The sequence below is a fragment of the Dipodomys merriami genome, unplaced genomic scaffold (assembly GCF_024711535.1).
Source record: "Dipodomys merriami isolate MVZ:Mamm:240054 unplaced genomic scaffold, mDipMer1.0.p SCAF_19, whole genome shotgun sequence".
Lineage (NCBI taxonomy): Eukaryota > Metazoa > Chordata > Mammalia > Rodentia > Heteromyidae > Dipodomys > Dipodomys merriami.
This window is the reverse complement of record NW_027203270.1, coordinates 19,030,570-19,046,989: the sequence shown is the minus strand read 5'-3', so window position 1 is coordinate 19,046,989 and position 16,420 is coordinate 19,030,570. Positions and strand designations below refer to the sequence as shown.

At 51.6% G+C, this 16,420-nt stretch overlaps 1 protein-coding gene across 5 annotated transcripts in view; it reads left to right on the top strand.

Moving 5' to 3' along the window:
• Epn2 (epsin 2) overlaps positions 1–16,420 on the top strand; it is an 84,626-nt gene that overhangs the window by 65,399 nt on the left and 2,807 nt on the right. For 3 of the 5 annotated variants that reach the window (XM_070027598.1, XM_070027595.1, XM_070027596.1), the window contains 6 exons: positions 1,235–1,347; positions 2,832–2,951; positions 3,757–3,931; positions 11,198–11,371; positions 12,151–12,237; positions 14,722–14,937. In XM_070027598.1, coding sequence (XP_069883699.1) covers positions 1,235–1,347; positions 2,832–2,951; positions 3,757–3,931; positions 11,198–11,371; positions 12,151–12,237; positions 14,722–14,937 — 885 coding nt within the window. The remainder of the gene's footprint in view (positions 1–1,234; positions 1,348–2,831; positions 2,952–3,756; positions 3,932–11,197; positions 11,372–12,150; positions 12,238–14,721; positions 14,938–16,420) is intronic. The other 2 variants (XM_070027599.1, XM_070027597.1) reach the window with 1 other exon arrangement.

Sequence of the window (16,420 nt, the reverse complement as noted above, 5' to 3'; positions counted from 1 at the left end):
GCCAGGGCCCTTTCTTTGTCAGGAGTCCTTTGGCTTTCAGACCTTTTACTTTCTCCCAAGGAGGCAGATTCTAGGAAGCAAATTGAGCTTAGATATGCAAAAGCAGCATTTAGATGAGCATATTCTGGTAGTTTTGAAAGAAAAAAGCAAATTAACACACAGTTAGGATATTTGAAAACAACTACACCTGAATTGTGAACTACACCTGAGTTGTGAATTCTCCATCTGTCTATCGATCACCATCTGTGCATCTTGTCATCCACCTAGCTATAGTGAGGCAGTGAAGGAAGGGGAGAGTCTGCTCTAGCTGAAGATGGGGCTATCCTGGATGGCCAGCTCAGCAGGCTGAGCTGTGTATGCTGAAGCAGGAGGTGGTGGTGAGCTGAGCTGTAGGGGAGCCCAAAGGCTTGAAGCAGGGTTTCCATCGGAGGGAAGACCTAAAGATTTTAGCGAAGCTATGGCACACAAACTTGCACTCCCTACACTTGACAGCTAATTGCAGTCATCCAGAGTCCCTTAATCCACAAGCATCCTTTGGTTCTATGAGCCCTGGGATGTAAGGACTCCCTCATTTTGGGTCTGTTACATCCAGCTAGGCATTTAATCCTTAAGGGAAAAGCAAAGTAAAACTGTCCCGGAGCTGCCTATAAGTGTTCAAGTTAGCTAATACAGAAAAAAAAAAATGTCTATACCTGTGTCCAGTGTGACAAAACCAAACTTCAGAATCCCTACAGAAATGGATGGGCTTCATGTTCCCCAATCCTTATAGCACACTAAGTGCAACTCTCAAATGTTGGTGTGTCTCAAACTGAGTCCTTGGTCTCTGGTGCTCTGCACCCAGCTAAAGGATATTTTTTTTTGGTGCAGCTCTTCTAGATCTCTGCCCTGGGACTCTTGAGTTGGTCCCTCACTTTGGAGCAGTGATCTCACTGCTCACTGCAGAGAAGACTGAAGTTCTGGTCCTCTTGAGGCCTAGCTGCCTGCTGGGGTTTGCATACTCAAGGGGTTTTCTCTTGGTTGGCCTATTTGCCTCATGTAGTTGTGAAGCCATGTTTGACTGCCACTAGAGTTTAACCTTGGAGCATCTCTAGCTCATTCCTGTCTGCCTGTACCACTGGGCTCTAGCTGGGCCCCGTGGGCTTGAGATGAGAATGGGATGGTCTGACCAGAGAACTGATAAGGATGAGAGGGACCACCTGTCTTTGCATGTAGTGACTTTGTCTTCTTCCTACAGCCACCTCCCCACGGGTGTCCTCTGAGCTGGAGCAGGCCCGGCCACAGACAAGTGGAGAAGAGGAGCTGCAGCTGCAGCTGGCGCTTGCCATGAGCAGAGAAGTGGCTGAGCAGGTCAGTGTCCCTAAGGGGAGGATGTGCATTGCTGTGGGTTGGGCAGGGGTTGGGTCCTAGGGAGGACAGTGACATGCAGATGTGCCTGCGGAGTTTACTTCCAGTGGCCTCAAGTGTATTCTCTTCTCCGCCTCCCCCAGTCTGAGCCCAGAAGGAAGCCCAAGCTAGGTTACATTAAGGAAAGATTTCTAGGAATGTCACTGCTAAGGGAAAAGTCTGTCAACAGGTGATTTCCAGAGGTGCTTCTGCAGCAAGCCATTTATCTAATCTTTTTGTGTAATGATTAACTAGGATACATTCCTTGCAATTTACTATAAATATTTACAACAAAGGACTCGGGCCATCTGGGACTTGAACTCAGGACCTAGTTACTGTCCTTGAGATTTTGTGCTCAAGGCTAGAGCCCTACCATGTTGAGCCACAGTCCACTTCCAGCTATTGGAGATGAGAGTCTCCACAGGCTTTCCTGCCCTGGCTGGCTTTGAGTGATCCTCAGATCTCAGCCTTCTGAGTAGCTAGGATTACAGGCATGAGCTACCGGTACCAGGCCTGTTTTTCTTGAATAAGCATGCATTGCTTTAAAATGTGGGTGGAGGGGTCTTAGAGATTGTCATGTCTTGGGTTGTAGTCATCAAGTGGGTGGATAGAGCGGATACTGGGCAGCTTTCTATAATTTAGAAGTTAAACTTTCAGAGAGAAAGGCAGGGAGGTTTGTCTGGCATTGTTGGTATGTCTGGAACTGAAATTTCCTGAAGCTCAGTGACAGTGGACAGCATCTGCTATGGCCTCTGTCTGCACAGTAGAGGGCATGCAGCTCTGAAGCCTGTCCATGGAGGTACATGGCTCTGTGGTCACGCCCGGGAGGCAGGTGCTGGCGCGAGGGTTCACTGAGAAGCACCCGGCAGGCAGATGTCTGGAGCTCTTTTTAGTAGTTTAAGAAGTAGGCACAAGGAATGATTGTAATTAATCATTACATAAAAGTGAGGGCAGCCCTGTCTTTTGAGTGCCTTAAATAAATATGAGTCATTTCTGGTAGGAATCATAGAACCAACTATCCAGTTAGTTATTTTCTGGGAGCATCCACAGTGGAAAGCAGAATGAGCTGAGATTTCCAGTCTCATTGCTTCCTGAGTTGTCAGATTTATGTTTTATAAGGAGACACACTGCTTCTATAAATAGAAAGGATTATAAAGCCATGTTTATTTGGGGGGGGAGGGTGCGGGGGAGGGGAACTGTTTTCGATGAAGCATTCTCTTTCCCCAGTTCAGTGGTGCCTGAGTGGGTCTCTCTGCACGACCCCAGGGGTTGGAGTTACAGGCAACACCACAAGGGAGGGTCTGTCTCAAAACACCCTGGGGATTAGAAAGTCACTGTTTCCGAGGGTTTGAAGTCCTCCTTTGAAATATGGCATGCTAGTGTGCATTTCCTGTTGCTGGCCAGCACGGCTTTGTGTCCTGCTGTGATGTTGTTACCATTACCCTCAGCCTCCAGCTCGCATTGTCCCTCCACAGGAAGAGCGCCTCAGGCGGGGTGATGACCTCAGATTGCAGATGGCCCTGGAAGAAAGCCGGAGAGACACAGTTAAAGTTCCCAAAAAGAAAGAGGTATGAGTTTGTTGGAAGGGAAGTGTTGAAGGCTGCCCTGTGGTTGTTGCCACCAGAGCTTCCCAACCCCAAATAAGATCTCCCAGTAGGCTCACCCCTCAGCCATCAGCTGCACACCTGTGGTGGTCAGGCGTGGAGCACATCTAAACCAACAGCAAACACTGGCTGTCCCTGTGTCTTATCCCTTCATCTGTAAAGTGAGGGTTATGGGATGATGGCAGCCATTAATTAAGCTAAAAGGCAGTGCTGAGGGATCATTTCCTGTGTCAGCGCAAGCCTCTGGGGTGCTGGTCTCCATCGTCCACACCGTCCTACTCTGCCAAGCATCCCACTTTGACATAGAGAAGACAGAATACAGCTTTGGCCCTGACAAACTAGGGGCACCCTGTCAGGAGATGGGGACCCCTGCTTCCCAGCAGAGTCCATGGCTCTGGTGGCCTCCCCTATTTAGATGTCCCAGGTCCACAGGGCAGAGGCCCTTCCACCCGGCATTGGGTAGTCGCTGGCAGCTGGAGAGCCAAGGGGATGCAGGAGGCTGGTGTTCTGGAGCAAGCGCATCTCATAGGTCAGGTAAAGGCCAACATTATCCTAAAAGAGTTTGGCAGCTCTAAGGACTCTAGAGGCTGTGGGGTCTACGAGGAGTGGGACCGTTGGTAGAACTGTGAGGATGAGACTGGGGACAGGATAGCTCAACCCCAAATCCCTTTACAACCCCTCCTCAAAGACCTTTAAGAGGTTAGTTACTGCATGGTATTTGCTGTGCCTCTTAACAAACTGAAACCATCCCTTCTCTTTGTCTTAACAGCTTGGCTCCCACCCACAGCAGACCACCCTGCTGGATTTAATGGATGCCCTTCCCAGCTCGGGCCCTTCTGCCCAGAAAGCCGAGCCCTGGGGCCCAGGGGCATCTGCTAAACAGACCAACCCTTGGGGTGGGTCAGCAGCTCCCACAAGCACTTCGGACCCTTGGCCATCATTTGGTAAAGACTCCCTTGGGGCTCAGTGCTTGCATGTTGGGTGGGTGTTGGGGACAGGGCAGGGCTTCATGCTCTTTCAGCTCGGTGTTTGTTGGGGAGGCTTAGTTTCATCCGGTCCTCACCAATGACACCCAGCGGACACTCATCCACCTCCTTGGGGACTGAGACACAACATTCTCTTTCTGTTTTGAATGGTTTTCTGCTTTGGTAGAAGGCACGTCCACTTCCTGTCTCCTCCCTATGTATCAGAATGGCGTGTCCCTACTATGGGACACATTTCAGCTCTTTCAGGCTTGTACCCAGGATAGAGTAAGTCAATTTGCTATAATAAGCTGGAAATGATGTACTTACACACTGCTAATGAGAAGGGCATACATTTGCTGTAATTCTTGTTATTTAAAGCAAAGCAAGACTAAGTTAATTTGGTAAGAGTAAAAGAATATTTCTTGGTTTTTACTTCATACCAAATGTAAGAGGAATTCTGGTTGGAGATTTGAAACATGGCAGACTCGGTGTGCTCAGGGTGATGTTTCTGGCACATGAGTTTCTTAGTTGCTGGGCACGGGGCAAGGCTTTGTCAGGGCTTCTTGGCCTGGTATCTTGGTGGCCCTTCTTGGTATCTGATTCCTGCTGGCTGTGGCTGACCTCAGGGCTTTCTGTCTAGGACTTGTTGCATTTTGTTTGTATCTCTTGGAGTCCCTGTTTCCCCAACCTTCTTTGTATTCAGTTCAGTTCCCTGCATGTTTCTTAAAATGTACCAAGTGCCAGGCTCTGGCCTGCCATGTGAGGACCTTGGGATGAACAGGTAATAGTTCCAGCCCTTCAGCCTTGGCTTGGTCAGGAGCAGATAGGGAAGGAGACCTAGTAGTGTCATGTAGTCAAAGCTTTTGTGAGGGGCTGGAAGGTGTGAGGGCATGGGTAGCAGCAGAAATTGGTGGGAGGGGAGAGAAAAGGGGTGTGTAGAGTCTACTCAGAGCCTGACGTTAGCCTTCCAAGTGCTCAGACTTGGTCCAGAAGGCTCTGTGAAGCCCTAGATGCACTTTGATGCCCTGCAGAGTCCCTCGCCTTATGTGGCAGGCAGAACTGTCCAGAGTTCTCACTCATCAAAGACCAATTCCAAGGTTGTTTCCATGTTGGCCCTCCTATATGTACCACGCCCTGAGGGAGGTTATGCTGGTTGTGGTTGTGCTGAGTACACATGAAGACCGTATGAGGCCGGTCAGCTGGAGACAGGCAGTGGCTGTGACTTCAGTTTCAAGTCTGAAACACGATTCCTCTGTCAAGCTGTAGCCATGTGATCTGGGGGACATAGCTCAAGTGGCAGAGCACCTGCCTAGCAAATGCAAGGCCCTGAGTTCAAACCCCAGTTGCACATCTCCCTCAGTGGCTACAGCCATGCATGACATTTTCTCTGGAAAATCTGCTCTCAGGCCCTGGCAGAGCCAGGTACCGGGGCCACATGTGGCAAGACAGCTGTGAGTTTGAGGGCAGCGGTCTGGGTGGTGGGAGGGAGCCTTGGCTTCCACACATTACCTCTACCACGGATAGGGGGAATCTTTTACCTGTCAGACAAAAATAGCAAGTTCTTCCCAGCCTTACCATTGGCTGGTGGACTGGGCTGGACCCTTGAGGCGCAGCTGGGGAGTCTCCCTGGGGGTGGGGCTGCACCACGTGTGGCAATGCTGCCATTTCCCCAGTAGCCCTTCCACAAAGTAGCCCTGCAGCCCTGGTTCCTGCCTTCAGTGGGGAGAGGTGCTGGGATCCTCCATGCTCTCGGGCAGTCCCTCTGCAGGGCTGACCACCGCAGGAGTGAGCAGCTGCCGGCAGGGTATGGTACGGGGTTTACTGCTCAGCCTCTGGTGAAACCCAGCAATGCACTTTGAGGGCCACTCCCCAGACAAGTTCATAAATTAAAATGATTAGAGCCTCTTCCCATGCACTGTGAGCTGTACCACTACTCCCTCCCTCCCCTCCCGGAAGGAAGAAACATTTCTTTGAAAGCCACCATTTGTCGTGGCCCTGCCATTACCATGGGGGCTGCTGGGCCAAGTGGCCTTGGGAGGAAGTGCCCAAGGCTGAGAGGAGGGAGACGGGAGCCTGCCAGGTCAGCAGGGCACTTCCTGCGCTGCGCCCCCCCCCCCCCCCCAAAGCAGCCACCTGGTCTGACGAGGCTGCACAGCCCCACGATTCAGAAGGCCTTGGCCGCCTTGCCCCTCCTGGCCCATCCTCCACCCTCGGCTAGGATGGAGTGGGTTTTCTGCCCAGCAGTAGCAGGTGTGCTCCTGGCTTCTTGATGACCCCTTCCTGGCTGTGGACTGCCTGCTGTGCCCATCCATATTCATGGGTCTGCTCTGGGCTAGTGGACACATGCTCCCTGTGAATGGCCCCACAGAGCTGGAAGCCGGAAGCTGCTTGTCTTTCCAACCTTTATCCCATCCTCCTTTCCTCTCGCTCACTTGGTTTGCAACAAGCATTTATTTATCGGGTGTATGTCGCGGCTGAGGGCACAGTGGAGCCTTGTAGCATCTCCACTGCTGAGGGAGCCAGTGTGCCGGCAGGAATCCCTGAGCGCAGCTGGGCCCTGGCCTGAGCCCTCTGCTTTCCCACCGTGGGAATAGGGGCCATGTTGGAAGAAAGCCAAAGAAAGCCGTGCCAGCCACAGGACTGCCTACCTGTGTTCATGGAGCCGTGCTCATCTGGAACAATCTAAATTTGGCCCAGTAGCTTGCAGAGTAGAAACCCGACAGCGTTTGCCCAGGCTAGGAGGTCTGTTCTTGGTGGTGTGGGTGATTTGGGGCGGCCAGGGTATGCACTGAAAGACATATTTCATCACATATCCAAAGTGCTGTGACCAGCCTTGACCCACAGGCTCTGCCTGCTGCTGACCCAAGAACAGAGCGCTGCCCTCCCTGTGGTTGATGCTGCTGTTGTATTCACCATGGAAAGAGTGCTTTCAGAAAGGTCCAAACACTTTTATTTTTGCAGCATAGCAGTTTGAACTCAGCACTTTACACTACTAGGGAAGTGCTGTACCACATCCCAGCTTTGAAACACCAACTCCCCTCCCCCCCATCCCCCGGGTTCTGGGGCTTAAACTCTGAGCCCTGGGTGTTGTCCCTGAGCTTCTTTGGGTCAAGGCTAGAGCTCTATCACTTGAGCCACAGCATCACTTCCACCATTTTTGGGGGGGGGGCGGGGAGGTTGTTTGCGGGGCTTGAACTCTGGGCCCGGGTGCTGTTCCTTAGCTCTTCAGCTCAAGGTGAGTGTTCTACCACTTGAGACACAGTGCCACTTCTGGTTTTCTGGTGGTTTATGGGAGATAAGTCTCACGGACTTTCTTGCCTGGGCTGGCTTTGAACCATGGTCCTCAGATTTCAGCCTCCTGAATAGCTAGGATTACAGGCATGAGCCATCAGTAAGCTTATGTTTTTAAGAGTTAAAGTGTTCAGCTGGCAATGGTGGCTCACACCTATAATCCTAGCTGCTCAAGAGGCTTGAGGTATAAGGATCTTGGTTTGAAGTCAGCTTAGGCTGGAAAGTCCTTGAGACTCTTATCTCTAGTCACCTAAAAGTTAGAAGTGGAACTGTGGCTCAAAGTGGTAGAGCACTAGCCTTGAGCAGAAAAGCTCAGGGACAGCACAGTCCCTGAATTCAAGTCCCGTGACTGACCAAAAAAAACAAACACCCAAAAAAACAACATCATAAGCTTCTGAGTTTGAGGGTAAACTGTTTGGAATATCCTTGTCCAAGAATGTGTCCAGCTGGAACACACAACCTGTGCTAAGCAGCTGAGGCAAGGAAGGCAAAGCCCCAGGTACCTAGGCCTGGTGTGTGTAACCAAAGAATGTCCCAGACTTGATGGTGAGGCAGCCTGAGGCTCTCAGTTGCCCAAGCTTGCCATGTGTCGCCTTTGCCTAGGAAACACCTGTTAATTGGAGGTGTGGCACAGCCAGCCAAGGCCATGCGGGCTTTGTACACACTGTACCCTTCCTGTGAGCTGCTGGTGAGCAGGAGCAGCCAGGGAACGTGTGCTCACGCCCCTGACTCCTACAGAGCAGCTTTCCTGCCCTCTCTGGTACATCATATCCTACTTCTGCTTGTTTCTTTTTTCTTTGTTGGGTTTTTAGTTGTGGGGCTTGAACTCTGGGCCTGGGTGCTGTCCTCAGCTCTTCAGCTTAAGGCTTCCCATTTTCTGAGTGATTTATTGGAGGTAAGAGTCTCATGGGCTTTCCTGCCCGCCCTGGCTTTGAACTGCGATCCTCAAATCTCAGCCTTCTGAGTAGCTAGGATTACAGGCGTGAGCCACCTAGCTTAAGTTTGTTTGTTTTTGTTTAGAGTGATGTACAGCGGGGCTACCTTTACCTACGTCAGGTGATAAGTACAGTCAGGTGATAAGTACTTTGCTCGCTTCTTGATGATCCATTTCTACCATGCTACTTGCCCTTGGTCAGGTCAGAGCAAGACCCTGGTGAGGTGTCCTCTGCTGACAGCAGAGCAAGGGCTGAGTTTAGTTTCTTGAAGGATGGTGGGACATCCAGGGTGAGGGGTCAGAAAAGCTTCTAGAGGGAGATGGATTTTTCTGGAGTACCTAATGGGGTGGCTGGGGCAGCAGCAGAAAATGTAAGTCCAGATAGGAGTCTCCAGGCATGAAAACTGTCCACAGAGTGCTAGCGCACAGCTCACAGGTACATACCACAACATGCCTAGGCAGGAGCCAGGCATGCCCTTCTCTCCTGGGGCATCTGCCAATGGTGCTTGGTCTACCAAACAGAGGGGCAGTTGGGACAGTGGCTCGGGTGGCTTCATAGGCCTAGTGGAGGCCCTTTGGCATTTCAGAGCCCCCTAGGCAGGAAGCCAGCGAGTCCATCTTCATGGAAACCAAGCAATCTCCTTCCACCCAGGAGGGTGGCTGAGGGCTGTGAAGAAGCCACATGGAGGGACAGGGATCAGGCTGAATGTGCTCTGAGCTCAGGGCAGTACTCCCTGGTCCTCTCTAAGATTGGCAAGTTCCTGCCACCTCTTCTGGCCTTTTTCTGAGCCTTGGCCTTAGCCAGGTGGTTGCAGGCTCACCAGATGTCCCTCATGTCCGGGAACGGGCTTAGGATTTCAGTCTAGGGTAGACCTGTGGTTAATGCATAGCTTTGGTACTGTGTGAATGTAAAGATGGTGAAGAGAGGATCCAGAGGCGTTGGCGAATCCACACAGGAATGAGAGGTAGAAGATGAGGGCTGAGTGGCCCAGCAGCAGGCAGGCAGGGTGTTTGGGGAGCTGATGGGCCAAGCATGGAGGTTGTGAGGATGTCCAGCTTGCATCTCTTCGGAGAGTTGGTGTTTGGGAAGGTAATAGCTAATGGTGTTCAAGAATTCTGGACAGGTGCCAAGTGCTGCTCAGGTCCTGAAAGCCTGGTGGGTTCCCTCCCACTCTCAGCCTCAGGAAGCTAGAGAACACCAGGGAAAGAGCACAGCCAAGTATTGTACCATGCAGGTGTCCATAGGAAGGAGCACAGTGAGGCTGACAGCAGATGCACAGCAGTGTAGAGTGCAGTGAAAAGCATCTGTAGTGTGCCCAAAGAAAATCACTGTCCCCTAGACGGCTATTCCTAGTAAAAGCATCTCTCTTACAAGGAGGAACAGAAAAAAGGTATTTTATGTACTGAAGCAACCACAAAACAGTCATCAAAAGTCCAGAACTGTGTATTCAGTGACAGTGTTTCTCAGCACAAAGGTGAAGGGCTGGCACCTGGCGCTAGGACAGGAATTGAGACAGTTGTCAGTACACCTGCCACACGGGACACCAGGAAGTGCTGAGAGTAGAGGAAGCAAAGCCCTGAATTGAAACCCCTGTAGGAGGGTGGTGGGGGTTGTCTTTGTTCTGTCCACAGACCTCAGGACAGAACAGAGAGGACAAGCTGATAAATGCATTGTTCCCTGCAGGTGGCTGAAAATCTATGGCAGACTACTTAAAACAATTCTGTGCTTGACACACAAAAGCCAACCTCAGCAAAACAAATATCCAAAGTTTAGGGTCACACAGGATGCATTTTCCTTCTCTCTCTCTCTCTCTCTCTCTCTCTCTCTCTCTCTCTCTCTCTCTCTCTCCCTCTCCCTCTCTCCCTCTGCCCCTCTCTCCCTCTCCCCTTCTCTCTTTCTCTCCCTCTTTCTCTCCCTTTCTCTCTCACCAGTCTTGAGGCTTGAACTCCAGGCCTGGGCACTGTCTCTGAGCTGCTGTTGCTCAAGGCTAGTACTCTACCACTTGAGCCAGGTTTTTCTGTTTATGTGGTACTAAAGAATGGAACCCAGCTGGGCGCCCGTGGCTCACGCCTGTAATCCTAGCTACTCAGGAGGCTGAGATCTGAGGATCACAGTTCAAAGCCAGCCCTGGCAGGAAAGTCCATGAGATTCTTATGTCCAATAAACCACTAGAAAACAGGAAGTGGCGCTGTGGCTTAAGTGGTTGAGCGCTCACCTTGAGCTGAAGAACTGAGGGACAGCGCCCAAGCCCAGAGTTTAAGCCCCATGACCGACAAAAAAAAAAAAGAACCCAGGGTTTCATATATGCTAGGCAAGCACTCTACCACTAAGCCACATTCCCACCACTCCTACTCATTTCTGAGACCAATGGAACCATGGCACCAAGCCAGACAGGGAGCCCACTGGGAGACTAGCCACCACATGGACCAGTGGGTGAATATATGTATAGTGATGCAAAAAGAATAGGAAAACACAAAAGACGATAAAGCATCTCATGAAGAACTTTATTGTTAAGAGACAAGTCATCAGAAAGCCTAGTGATGTGCTACATTAGCAGATTAGAAAAGATTACCTTGATATGAACAGAAAGCTTAACATTCACCAGCCATTCCTTGCAAACTAGTAATGACTGGGAATTCCTATAACCCAGCAAAGACAACCCCCACCACCCTCCTACAGGGGTTTCAGTTCAGGGCTTTGCACTTAATAGGAGATCCACCATGTAAGCCAGGCCTCCAGACCATAATCTATTTTGGCTTAGAGAACCCCTTGCAAGCCCCTTGTGGGACAGGGCATGCCTGCAGAGTCTCAGCTGTGTCCTCTGGTGCTTCCCAGTGGGGCTGTTCTCAGTCATCCTGGCCTGGCACACTCCCCAGGGGGTAGCCTTGGGCTCCAGCTCTGTCCAGGCTGGGTGTGGCACAGAGCACAAACCCCATTGGGCCCCCAGTGACTTTTCCCTCTCCTTCCAGCTGCTGAGACCTTTCTGAAGTAATCTAGTTCTGATTCCATTTTGCTACAGGTCCCAAGCCAGCTGCCTCTGTGGACCCCTGGGGAGTACCCACCACTGCCAGTACACAGTCTGTCCCCAAGAGCTCAGATCCCTGGGCAGCGTCGCAGCCGCCTGCCCCCAGTGCTGGGAAGACAGCAGACGCCTGGGGCGCAGCCTCCGCTGCCAAGCCCAGCTCCGCCTCCGGTGAGCACCTCTCTCCCTCTGGCCCCGCAGGTTCCTGCCACAGCTTCTCCCTGTGCCTGGCAGCAGTCTGTGCGCTGTGTTCACCTCCTCCTGCTTAGCAGCCTTTGGCTCTGTCCCCAGATCCTGGGTACTTGTTGAGATTGGGTATTCCCAAGTCCCTGGGTGTACCTGTATGCTCACCTGAGGGGGTGAGAGAAAGGGGCGCTGCACGGGGCTTCTGCCATGGGTTCTGTCCTCACCCAGGGCTGGTGCTGGCTCTGGCACCCACTCGGGTCACTCCCACACACCCTCATCCAGCATGCAGCACCCAGCTAGCTCAGATGTGCCTGCTTCATCACTGGCCCCTCATGTTTTGGGTGGGATGGTAGAGCAGTCAGGAGCTAATGGTCAGGCTCCCTGCTCCTTCCCTTTCCAGCCTACCAGGAGGCCCGAGTCCATCCTGCTCTCCTTTGCCCCTGAGACTTTTTTTTTTTTTTGGGGGGGGGGGCAGTCCTAGTGCCTAAGCCCTGTCCCTGAGCCTTTTTTTGCTTAAAGCTAGCATTCTACCACTTCTGGAAGTACCAGAAGCTCCACTTCTAGCTTTTTCTGTGTATGTGCTTCATGCATGCAAGGCAAGCACTCTTCCACTGAGCCACATTCCCAGCCTGCCACTGAGACTTGGTTCAACCTGAGGTGAGGTACTGAGAGAGAGCCCCAGCCTGACCCCGCAGGATGTAGACTGAACAAACGCAGTGCAGAGTTACGATTCGCCCTCCGTCACCGCCTCTTTGTCCCCACAGGGTCCTTCGAGCTCTTCAGTAATTTCAATGGTACAGTTAAAGATGACTTTTCTGAATTTGACAACCTGCGGACTTCAAATAAACCAGGTAGGTGAAGGGGGTCTCCACAGGGGCAGCGACTTCAGAGTGATGCGTGGGGAGCCCAGCTTCATGCACCCTCTTTGTATTGAACTCACACACTTCCAGTGTGAAGTCACACAAGTCAAGGTTGAGTTTTTCTTTTGCCTTTTCCTTGTATTGAGCCAGTGTTCTGTCTTGGGGCTGTGCCTCCAGGTTAGCTACTGCTTACCCCTGGCTTCCCTGCTCCGGGTAGAGCCCACCTCAGGTCTGATCCATCCTGTCCAGTCTCCATCTGTCTCCCACTCCCCACTCCCCAGAGATTCTTCTCTCTCCAGACCCCTGCCTCTGAGTGTGCATGGCCACTCTCTTAGCCCTTCCTGTGTGGCCATGTCTCCATATCCCTGCCCAGGAAACCCGGGTCTAGTCCAGAGCCTGCTTCCTTCCCTGGTCCCTTGGTTAGGGAGGACATGGGAGGTACAAAGAGAAGGGGCCTAGGAGTAAAGGTAATCTTGATAAGAGCAAAAGCAGAGGTCTAGGAGGGTGGGGTGCACATCACTGTGTGGAATGGGGATAGCCAGGTAACCTCTATCTATCACGGCTTCACCTCTCAACCACACATAGCTACTTCCCTCCTTTCTCTTCTCCCCAGCTCTAGCCCTTGCCCTCATTTCCCACCTCCTTCTTCCCTCCTGCACTTCTCCCTTTTCATTTAGCGCCCCCCCTCGGCTCCCCTCTTACAGCTGCAGCTACAGGCCTGGCTGGGCCCTGGTCTAAGGTCCAAGAAATCTAGCACGTCTGGTCCCATCCCCTCAGCTCAAGGACACCCAGCCAGGAGAAACAGAGGCAGCTTTTCAGGGTCTGTCTGTTGCTACATTAAGAAAGTGACGCAATGGGTCTGGGAAGGTGGCTCAGTGGTAGAGCGTAGAGCGCTTGCCTTGCATGCATGAGGCCCTGGGTTCGATTCCTCAGCACCACATAAGCAAAAAGAAAAAAGCCGGAAGTGGCGCTGTGGCTCAAGTGGTAAGAGCGCTAGCCTTGAGCTGAAGAGCTGAGAGACAGCACCCAGGCCCAGAGTTCAGGCCCCACAACCGGACCCCCCCCCAAAAAAAAAAAAGAAAGAAAGAAAGAAAGTGACGCAATATCCCACAAGTCTGCAGGACCAAGCTCAGCTTGACCTGTCCTGTGTCGTGTTTGTCCCTGTGTCCACCTCTGAGAACAAGCTTGGCCATGGTGACAGGTTGACTTTAATAAAATATTCCCAGTTGTACAAGTAGTCCTATTTTAGAACATTTAGGAAGTTTATTAAAGAAAATGAATATTATCTGTAATCCTTCCACCTACACCTGGCCCTGTGTTGCTTTCCGTTGTCTTCTTCTGAACTCTTAGCAGTCTTTTTTTATTTAACTTGTCCCTCTATCCCTGTCACAGCCCAGTCCTGTCCCCATCCTGATTTTTAGGCAAGAACAAATTATGGTTTTGATGATTAGAAAAACAATTTGGATGGGGCATCAGGGTCTCGGCTCGTTCCTAGAATCCTAGCTATTTAGAAGGCTGAAATAAGATTACAGTTTGAGGCTAGGCCAGGACCCCCAACAAGTTTGTGTGACTCCTTCTTGATCAATAGCTTGTCATCTTACTTTCTTGGGAAGCATAAATAGGAAGATTGCAATCGAGGCACATACCTGGAAGTGAGACCATGTCGCAAAAATGAGTATGAAAAGGGTTCGAACCATAGATCAGCAGTAGAGCAGCCGTCTAGAAGTGTGAGTCTCTGAGTTTAAACCCCAGTACCAAAGCATATGTTTATATTTTTGCAGCCATAGCTAACTCTGTGGTTCAACAATAGCTTAATCATCACTTTGGGGAAGAACAATTTAGGTTGGTTTCAAGTTTTGCTCCAACAAATAATGCTGTGGTGACATCTTTATAATCAACTCTAAGTTCACATTTTACATTATTTTCTGGGCCTGGATTCCTAGATGTAGGACACCGTCAGAGATGCTAAACAAAGCCGTGTGCATCCCAGCCGAGCCATCTCATGCCTGCCAGCCTATCGGGACACCTACTGGCTGAATTTTAAACAATTTGCTTTCCTTGTATTATTAAGAAATTCATAGTCATTGTAGAAAATTTGGAAAATTCAAATGTAAAATGATGTGTAAAAAAAAATTATCCATGCTTTGCCACCAACCCCAGATAGCATCTTGATATTTTGCACAGTTGGGCTAAACAGAACTCTTTGGATAATTTTCTTTGCCCGTCATTCAGTGTTTTTCTGTCCCTGCATTTTGCTGTTTGGTTATGTGGGTGCCCATGAAAGACTATGTGTCTCCATTCCGGGAAATGGGGAAGGGCACTGCAGGGCACATGTGGTCTTGTGCATCACAGCTGCAGCATCAGGAGTGGCTGATACTTTGATGCTCATGGGGTGGGCAGCATTTGGCGCATGGTTGCAGGCCCTGCCCCCTGCCCCCTGCCCCCTGCTCACTGTGCTTTGTCCTTGTCTTGCAGCTGAGTCTGGGGCCTCTATGCCATCCCAGAACAATGGAACCACAAGCCCTGACCCCTTTGAGTCTCAGCCTCTGACTGTTGCCTCAAGCAAGCCCAGCAGTGCCCGGAAAACTCCTGAGTCCTTCCTAGGCCCCAATGCAGCCCTGGTGAACCTGGACTCACTGGTGACGAGGCCCACCCCGCCGGCACAGTCCCTCAACCCCTTCCTGGCACCAGGTAGGCACATGTCTGAGCTTTCTCTGAGTGTGTAGCCAGATGCTGGCCCTGACTCTCACTTCTTGGGGCCCTTCCTTGTGTGCCCCAGCTGTGTGGCCTGCGGCTGGAAAGGAATGGAGCCATCAGGAATGCTGTACTTCTCTGGGGCTGTGTGGGTGGACATGAAGCTGCTGTGTAAAGGGAAAGGATGTGGGCAGAAAATTGAGAGCAATGAGCAGAAGCTGCCTTGGCTCACCCTAGTCCTGGCAGAAGGCTGGGTAGGCTGGGTATATGTGGAGGTGGGCAGGATGCTAGATGAGAAAGAGCCAGTATCAGGGAACCTTTGTATCTGGGCTCTTCAGCATGAGTGGTCCTCTGGGGATGACAGACCACATTGCTATAGGACAGCCCCTTAGTGACTTGGCCGTGTCCGGGGCCATTATAGCCTGGTTCTCTCTTCTTCCCATGAGCTTCACACCCATCACTACACAGAGCTCTGGGATGGTCCTCGCCATGAGGATGCTTCTTGACCTCTAGGCTCTGACCCCCTTCGGCTCCTCTGGAACATCCTTTTCCTTTCCTTCCCACAGCCCGGCTTAGGAGATGGCCCCCTCTAGAAGTCCTTCCTTCGTAAGGGCAGGAATGTGTCCCCTAACAGGTGTCAGCTCTGACCTAGCCCCGAACCACAAGCGATCCACAAGGGAGCCCAGGGCTGTGCCCTCACAGCCTGGCAGGAACAGCAACCACTGGGCGTCTTAGAAGGATGGTTGGAGTGCTCAGGCAAAAGACTGGTCTTGGAGCTCCTGAGTTCCAGCCTGCCTTGAGGTCCTGATGTGGCCCAGAACTTTCTTGCCCCCTCAGCCAGGGGCACATGGCAGCTCCAGCTCTCTGTGGCACTGTGACGGGATAGATTTGTTGGCAAATCAAAATGGAGTGGGTTTGGGCAGGCCTTCTGGAGCCCAGGGCTGGAGCTAAGTGGTTGCACAGGTCATGGGCTATCATTTTTGGAATTGCAAGGAACAGAGCTTCGTTTCTGTCCCTTCCTAATGGAGACTGTAGGCCCTGTGACAGACCCTGGAAGGAGGACCCCCCCCCCCCCCCCCAGCCTACACACACACCTCATCTCCAGAGGTGGTGACTGGAGCTGTCCCTGGCCAGGCATGACATCTGGCAACAGCAGGGTGAGAGAAGAGGACAGGTTGGAGACATAGCCAACAGTGCCATGTCTTCTGACTTCTACCTGTTTTGCCAACACATGAAAGAGGCTTCCTAGTATATGTGGGGAGTATGATGATACCAAGGAGACAGGGCTGATCAGCTTCCCAAGCTTTCATGGTGTCTGTATGTGGGTCACAGGGTGACACATAGGCACTGTTGTTACTGAACCTTCTGGTCTCCCTGCCTTGCTGCTGCTGACAGCCTGGACACTAGCTCTAGAGAGGGGCGGGAGGTCCCCAGGCCTGGCATGTTCTTGATATTGCTATATTCTTAGCTCTGTGTCCCT